The sequence below is a fragment of the Frankliniella occidentalis genome, unplaced genomic scaffold (genome assembly GCF_000697945.3).
Source record: "Frankliniella occidentalis isolate FOCC.00 unplaced genomic scaffold, Focc_3.1 Scaffold39, whole genome shotgun sequence".
NCBI lineage: Eukaryota > Metazoa > Arthropoda > Insecta > Thysanoptera > Thripidae > Frankliniella > Frankliniella occidentalis.
This window is the reverse complement of record NW_026267169.1, coordinates 590,634-598,921: the sequence shown is the minus strand read 5'-3', so window position 1 is coordinate 598,921 and position 8,288 is coordinate 590,634. Positions and strand designations below refer to the sequence as shown.

General features: G+C 57.1%; 2 protein-coding genes across 4 annotated transcripts in view; one reads left to right on the top strand and one right to left on the bottom strand.

Annotated features, from left to right (window-relative positions):
• The window catches only part of LOC113213020 (transmembrane protein 184C), a 9,469-nt gene extending 8,849 nt beyond the window's left edge, over positions 1 to 620 (bottom strand). The window contains exon 1 of one of the 2 annotated variants that reach the window (XM_026431927.2): positions 51 to 620. In XM_026431927.2, the coding sequence (XP_026287712.2) occupies positions 51 to 313 (263 nt within the window). In that variant the 5' untranslated portion in view covers positions 314 to 620. The remainder of the gene's footprint in view (positions 1 to 50) is intronic. The other variant, XM_026431926.2, reaches the window with a different exon arrangement.
• A 4,032-nt stretch (positions 621 to 4,652) lies between these two features.
• The window catches only part of LOC113212998 (alpha-crystallin B chain), a 29,769-nt gene continuing 26,133 nt past the window's right edge, over positions 4,653 to 8,288 (top strand). The window contains exon 1 of one of the 2 annotated variants that reach the window (XM_026431899.2): positions 4,653 to 5,014. In XM_026431899.2, coding sequence (XP_026287684.1) covers positions 4,827 to 5,014 — 188 coding nt within the window. In that variant the 5' untranslated portion in view covers positions 4,653 to 4,826. The remainder of the gene's footprint in view (positions 5,015 to 8,288) is intronic. The other variant, XM_026431900.2, reaches the window with a different exon arrangement.

Genomic DNA, 8,288 nt, shown 5'->3' with positions numbered 1-8,288 from the left:
GTGTTACATAACAATCATGTAATCCATATGTTTCGAGCAGCACAACTCACCTAATTATATGCTTTTGCAGCCTGGGTTTCGTGTAGTGGACCATATGCTGGGTAATTTGCCAAAATGCTATGGGTAGAGCCATTAGTACAAACACTCCGCCGATAAGAATTCCCTGATCACTTTTCTGGAAGCCATTCTGCACCACTCGCACTACGAGGATGGGCAGTAGCATGACGATGACGATGGTGTACACCGTCATGACAGCCGGACGAATCCAGTACCTCCATTTCCGGAAAAAGCTGAGCAACGCTTGGAGACACATATTTGTTTGATTTTGTAAAACTCGGGACGGTTCGTCCCCTATCAGTGAGGTTATATCACGACTGACTGACAAGCTCCTGATAACGAAGGGCTAGGGACGAGAGTCTGGACTCCGTGACCGAGCAGAATACACGTCTAAACAAACGCTCATTTTCGGGAAGGACACAGCTGAGTAAAAGCACGGGAAATACTTCATCAACACGTAAACTAAAAGAAAAACATAGAATCCAGCTGATTCGAGAACTCATTCGAGCAGACGAGACAGCGGTTACAAAACCAAAACAAAACATCCAAGTGCAGTATGAAAACTAAAGAAGCACACATCACATGAGAAATTTAGAGTTAACCTGACCTACCATATAGGAATGAGTGAATAATCTCCAGACCTCAGTGATTAGTTCTGTGAAAAGATTGGGAAATCACGCGGGGCAGGCTTGGCATCTCAGTGGATTGTGCGTGCAGTGTCTTTGCCAGAGTGTCGGTGCTCCCGGAAACTATGCGTGTCTGTCAGATCGGCCGGCGCCGGGTACAGAGGCAACCCATCGAGCACTGAGCACAACAGAGTGGCATATCTCGGATTCTGCAGGGTGAGCTCTCCGGAGCACATGTTGCACTACTGCAACCGACGCGGCCACAGGCAGTCGGGGTGGGGACAGCCGCTTCCAACCACAGTGGTCAGAACATATTCCCTGGAGATGCTGAGACGGTTGACGGGTACGCACCTGGATTCCTCGGTCTTATAAACGCACCTGCCACCACAGTAAGGTGCCAGGAAAAGGGAACCGCTTACACCGTGCAAGTCGGAACCCAGCTCTAGAACTCCCACGGCCCGCTTATTTCACACTGAGTAAAACCCCGGTTCCAGAGGCAAATCTCGTCACATTTTGATGCAGCAGGAACCAGGATGGTAACCACTATGCCGTTAGAACTTCATGAGAGGCTGGATGAAATGATGGGTTTGGAGTCCACCCAAAATTTTGTGGCAAGATAATTTTTTTTCACTTTGACAGATTATATTCGAACCGCCGCCCTTCGAGTCTCTGATGAAGTACTGCCCGAGCGCGGTTACGACGCCACGATGCAGGCTGACTGCCATCTAAGAGAGTCATGCTGCGCGAGTCTGGTCGGGAGGAAGTGAAGAAAAACGAAGAAGCTCAAAGTTCTGTAGTGCATGCAGAAATGCGGACCTTGGGGATAATTCAGAGGTGCACGTCCCTCATTTGACGTAATGAAATGAAGTTAATCCTAGTTTAAGCTCTCATAGCGCCTGATGGGTAGGCAACATCTTGCATGCAGTGCACGCGTGTACTGCGGTGTAGCCTAGCCTGTGTCTCGCGGGCGCCGACCTTCTGCGATTGTCGATATAGTGTAGTGATAATGAATCTGAGAAAAACGGTCGTACTTTCTTTACGATCCCTCATAACACATAGAAATCTGGTCTCAAAATGTTCTCCATGACCGGTGGTGGGTCCGTACAGTTTAACCAACATACGAATTCCATTCAGACCAACACCGGGGGGAGCGTATATGTTCTGACGGTCGGGGATCGGCGGGAGTCAAGTCGAGAGAAAGGACATCATCAATAGCGGCTAACCGTGGGGCGTGGGGCCGTGTCGGTCTCGCTGGCCGTGCTCCCAGAAGGGGGTGGGTGGTGGGTGTTCGTCATTAAGGTGCAGTGGTCGGAAGTGAGGCAACAAGGAGCGAGAATGTTCCAGGCGGCCCGGGCGCGCCGCGCAACGCCTTCGCGGGGCCGCCGTGTCGCCGTGTGGGCGAGCCGGGTCCACGTCATGTGGCTATGGTCGGTCAGCCGCGTGTGAGGCGTCGAGGAAGTGGTTTGGAAGCGCGCCCAAAATGGACATATTATATTGCGGTACACTCGGCGTCTCGGCGCGTGTCCGATCCCATTCGAGGAATTCGGAGGAAGTGCGGGGGTGGCGAGGAGCTCGGGGTATGGTGGTGGAAGGGGGGGACAGGGGGCCAAATGACGACGGAGACGCCGGGCGCGTCGCGGTCCAAGTGACCGAGGGGAAGCTCATAGTCATTCGCTCCTTCGTAAAGCCCCTTTGGTTTGGACAGGGGGGTGGGTGGAGGGGGAGGAGGGGTAGGAGGAGAGAGCGGCAGGTCGTCGACCAAAAATAACGCGCTCCACACAGCATCCCGACTGCAGCATCCTGTGCGCGACCCCGCGGGAGGACGAGGACAGAGGTAGGAGGTGTCGTTCGGCTCCTCCTTTTATGAAATGAAAAGGAAAGTAAACGTATTGACATGCTGCATGCGGTGCTGTCTATAAAATCGACCCGTTCCTGCCGCGAGGACTCGTCCTTGGGCCTACTCACAGCTGGACCGTGGGAAAAAGATGCAATGTATTGTAAATGTACACGGTAAAACCGACGTCTTTTCAAGCAGTTTTGGAAAAAACCAAGATGTTGCCATGCGTATTTCTCCCACAAGAGATGCTTCGCTGCTCGGAAACCAGAACGTCGTTTTCATTACCGTGCTACTCTACTTCTTTGCCATTGTTGAAGCCCATTCGGATTATCGCGTCCGTAAAAGCTTTCGATCGGTATTGACGGACGGATCAATTCGGGTCAATCTGTTGCACCCCATTTCGCAACACGGCATAATATGCGCCCCGTGAGCCTCCCTCTCTACTTTTGCACTCGTCGAAATCAATGTGCCTTTATTTGGAGGTCGCGTCACTGATCGGCGGGGCGTGCCGCGCGGCGTGCCGCGTGTGGGACTGACTGACTGGCGCGCTGGTCCTGGCCGGTCCTGGCGCTGCCATGCGTCACCCCACCGAGCCCGTCGTGCTGCTCACGGCCTGCTCCCGTCTGAGGGAGATGAGACAAAGGCAAAGGCGCGGAGCGCGGGCCCCCCGACACCCACGGCATACGCCCGCCCCGCGCGCATGCACCGCCCTCTGTCACCGCCCCCGCCCCACATTTGGCCCCACTCCCTAACCCCCCCCCCCCCCCCCCTTTTCCTCTCTTTCTCTCCCGTGATTATGGCATTGGCATCGCATTGAGGTGAGCTGTGCTCTTGCGCTCGCCGTGCGGGGGCACACGCCGGGGCACGCCGGGGCATACGGTCTGAGCAAGCGAGTGTCGCCGCGTTGTGCAAACGCCTTCCGTATGGAGCGCACTGGAGCGCACTGGAGAGCACTACTGCGCAGCACCGGAGAGCACCGCGCACTGCCTCTTCTTCAGCTTGGTCGATCGATCCGTAGATCCGCAAAGGACGTGAGCATTTTCATTGCCGATACCCCTGCGCACCAAATGGGGAAAAGCAAATACATTGGGCCAAGAAACATGACTTTTTGGGATGTAAATTAATTTGCTTCTTGGGCGAAATTTGTAAACATTATGTGGGACGATTAATTTGTTACCGGCTTGCAGAAAGAAGCTGCCCGATGGTAAAATGTTGCGTTCAAAAAAACACAACATCTCGTGGGAAAAAATTGTCATTTTACTGGCGTTACGCCTCAGGTTACTGTTCTCACTAGGTTCCATGCTATCCCGCAGGCCATGCGCGCGGACGGGTGGCCTACTCGCACGGGGCCCCTAGGAACACCAGGAGTCGGGAGGTCCAACTTGCCTGCCCGGTGGTACAGCTGAACTACAAAGACTGCACCCTTACTAGTCACATATTGCCCGATATGGGTTGACTGTGAACATAAGCCCAGTATCGACTCAGTATGTGGATGGGACTGCATGGACTGCATGCAGTCCAGTCTCGAGTCCAGCCAGTTGAGCCAGTTACGCTCATCGAAAAATACCGAATCTCGAGCTGTGTCGCCATTGCTTTCGGCGTTGAGTATGTAATGTGTAAGTCTACACATATTTAAATGGGGAACGGAAACGTTTCTTCTGGGCACATCCAGTTTCATCAGACGACTCTATTCCAGTCCCACACAATTTTCTCTAAGCTCACTGACAACATTTCAGTTTCCAGAATTTGACGCAAAATCGTCCCACCCGAAGCGCAATAAGTCAGGGACGTGGATCGTGGATCTCTCTGGACACTTTTTGGCGGTCCGGTCCGGACGCGGGGTAGCGCCAATGCCGCGGCGCCCGCAGCGCGCTCTAGGGCCGCGCCGGCGCAACACCCGGCGCGACGCACCCGCGACGCCTCGCGCTCGCGCGCTCTCTCTCTCTCTCTCTCTCTCGCTCCCTCTCTCTGCGTCGCGCGCGCGGCGTCGCTCTATCTCGCTCGCACCCCCCACCGGCGCGACCCCGCGGGCGGTATGGCGCGGGCGGTGCTATTTAAATACGTGACGCGGCGCCCCCCCCCCTCCTCCCCCTCCGCCCCGCGCAGGCCCGGGCGGCACTCACAGCCCCGCGCAGGCCGCTCGAGCCGGCAGTCTCCCAGCACAAGCCGCCCAGTTCGCAGGCCAGTCCGCTCCGTCTCCGACTGTCTCCGACACCCAGTCCGCGCCCAGCTCTCGTGTCCCGTTCGCGCACGCGGTCGTGTCCCGGTCTCTTCACCACCACCACCAACACACAAACTCCCTCACCATGGCCGACGGTGGCGTCAAGAGAAACATCCCCATCAAGCACATGGGCGACTTCAGCGTCCTGGACTCCGAGTTCAGCAACATCCGCGAGCGCTTCGACAACGAGATGAAGAAGATGGAGGACGAGATGACACGCTTCCGGTCGGAGCTCATGAACCACGAGAGCAACTTCTTCAAGACTTCAACCAGGTAAGCAAGCGACGCCCGAGCGACCCCGCGAAGTCCTCCAGGATGGGGCCCCAGGCCGGCAACAACGCACCATATCCTGCTCCTCGCGAACTCGCCGTCGAGATGAGATGTCGTCACGGTGTGAAGGCCGAACGTCGGGGCCGGGCCGGGCCGGCCGGCTTGTCGACGCCGTGGTCATTCCCGCCCCTCCGCCGGCCACCTCGGGGGGTCACGCCGTCGCGGAGGTGCGAGGCCGTGCGGCGGCGTGCTCTCGAAGCAGCGCTCTCTCTGTATTTCTCTCTTTTCGAGGCGCGCGGGCCAAAGCAGTTATCTCCGTGAGCAGTTGCTCGTCGCCCCTCGCCCCCACCACACACCCACACCTTCGTCTCGATACGACGACGGTGCCGTGTAAGAGTTGTGACCGCGGCGCTCGCCGAGCCGGGGTGGCGGGGCGCGGCGACCGTATCGCCTGCCGGTCAAGAGCAACGGCGGCAGCGACGGCGACATGCCCGATGCCCGATACTCCCCCTCAACCTCTCACCCCCTAGTCCCCCAATGAGCAGCAGAGGCGGCAGCAGCAGGAGAATCGGCAAACACGACAGAAGTACCCCTGGCGCCTCGTCGTCTGAATCAATAAGGACGCATGGGACGGGGGGAGGCGCGGATAGATCGTGGATAGAATGCCCAGCAGGGGGGCCTCGAGGGGGGCGGCGGGGGCACCCGCCCGTCTGGCACCGGGCCGCTGGGGGGGTCAATGGACACGGCGAGTACGGCCCGTCACCATAGCCAATCAGTCGCCGCCGTCAACCAATCGCCGCGCGCGCGAGTTCGAATGAGACTTCTTGACCTGTCCAGCTGACCTCTCTCTCTCTGTCTCGCTTTTCGGTACGTTCCTCGATGACCGCCCACCACCGGCCCGCCCACGACACCTCTATCTATGCCTCCTGCTTGGGAACACGCGTCGTTTCCCTGCGCGGCGCCCGGCCCGGCGGCGCCCGCTGGTGCGCGGCGTCCGTCTCGGTGACGGCCAGTTCCAGTCAAAAGAATCCGATCTATATCGATACATTCGACACCGCGCTCGCCGGTCGCCCGCGCTCGGCGACATCGTCGTCGCGCCGACGTTGTCTCGACGTGTAACTGGACACCGCCACGCCCTCCTTCCCCCCTGGCGGCCCGTGTGCGCGCACAGTGGCGTAGGACGGAGACTTGATGAAGTTGCGTTGCCTCTCTCGCTCTCGGAGGTCCCCCCCCCCCCCCCCCCTGCTGCGGACACCCTTTCGCTCTGTGTGGCCATCTGGCCGGTTAGGCCGACACGGCGGGGGCCTCGCTGTCATTCGTCGAAGAGCTCCCTGCGGTTGGATTTCGCAATGGGTGTTCGCCGCTTCTGGCCTGTCCGGTCAGCGCGGGGCGGGACTTGGAGAGTATAACGACACGAGACGGGATACCGAGCTGAATTCAAAGTAAAGTTACTCTGCGGGGACGTGCTCATTCAGAGAGTTCACTTTGAGTCAGCACGATTCCGCACGTTGTTGCTCGTGACGGTTACTCTCACTGAAGCCGTGTCAGACAATAATGAATAGGCGGGTTTGGTGAACGCGGTCAGCTTTAGATAATTAATTCGTTTGAAAACTGTTTCGCGTTTGCCACGGAGATACGCGTATTCCCTTCTGCAGTGAGCCGTCATCCTCTGCAGAGTGTAGGCGAGGCGGCCAGCAAGGTGTCGCGGTCGTGGGGTAGGTCAAGCTCTTCTTGGACGGGCCGGCGGCGTCCTGGCCTGGCCACCGCAGCGGGGACGCGGGGCCGCCGGGGCCGCCGGGTCGCGACGCGCAGTGGCAAGAGATCAGAGTCGGAGAGCCGGGTGGGCGTGGAACGGTTGACTGAACTTGGCGGTTACCCTGCCGAGCCTGTGGGTCGCGCCAGGAGGGGCGGGGCGGGGCAGGGCAGGGGCGGGGCAAGGCGCGGCGCCCTGAGAGTCCGCGGCGCGGCCCCGCTGTTGTGTGCGGGAGAGTTATTTCGGAAAACGTTGGCAATACACTCGTCGAGGGACTTCTAGAATGTTTACCGACGATCCGACCGGTGATGGCCGATGCTCGCCGCGCCGCGCAGAGAGGATAGCGGCGAGACTCGCGGCTCAGACAGAGAAAAGAGCAAAGCGACGGACAAATAACGAGACGCTTCATACCGTCGTGGCCTTTGTGGTGTAAAGGAGGACGACTGCATATCGACCCGCCGCGCCGCACTCATCGGCGACAAGGACACATCTCCTTTAAAACGCTTTGGCGCCCGGCCTGTGCCAGAGGACCCGGGCCAAAACTCACGAGGTCTGTCCCTAAAACGAGACCGTGAAAAGTAACAGTAGTACACAGTACTACACAGTAGCCACGTAGCGTAGCAACTCCCCCCCCCCCTCTCCAACCCTTGGACGTTGATTAGTTTGTTGAAGGTGACGGCCATCAGTCGCCCTTCCTCCGACCCCTCGCTTGAACATTATTGGAGACAGGTCTTGGACTCTGGTCCAGGTGCTTTAGGCACCGGCCTCCTCCTGCGAGGCTGCGGTGCTGGTCGCCATGGCAACAAGACGCTAGATGATCGCAGTCAGCGACCGGCCTAGCCTGCAGAGGGGCAGCAGGGCGCGGAGCTGGGCAGGGCTGGGCTGGGCTGCTGGGGGGGATCGCATCTCAAGTTGCAGCGGGTGGATGCGATGCCTCACAAGGGAACCCCGCCAAGTGTAAATTCCCGATTTTCATTCTACTTTTGGAAATTGTTGGTCTTAATATGTCATCGAAGGACACATCAAAGATTTTTGCTTAAATTCATATTTAGGGGTCATTTTGGGTATTTGTTCAAAAAGCTGCTATTTCAATTATTTTTTATAACTTTCAAGAATGCTTCCTTAGGGGTAACTCGTCAAATTGTGGCCCTTTGGGCGAAAATTTCGTCCGTTTTGCTCTATCTGAAGCCGTTTAGGCGCTACCGCCACGTTTAGGAGGGGAAATGTACGGGATTTACTAGGGCTTAAGAGAAGCGGTTGTGAAAAGCAGTCCCACAAAAAAATGTTATAAGACAAAAGTTGTAGAAAAATGTAAGCTCTTTAACTTTTGTTTTATAACATTTTTTGTGGGACTGCTTTTTACAACCGCTTCTCTTAAGCCCTAGTGATTCCCGTACATTTCCCCTCCTAAACGTGGCGGTAGCGCCTAAACGGCTTCAGATAGAGGAAAACGGACGAAATTTTCGCCCAAAGGGCCACAATTTGACGAGTTACCCCTAAGGAAACATTCTTGAAAGTTTTAAA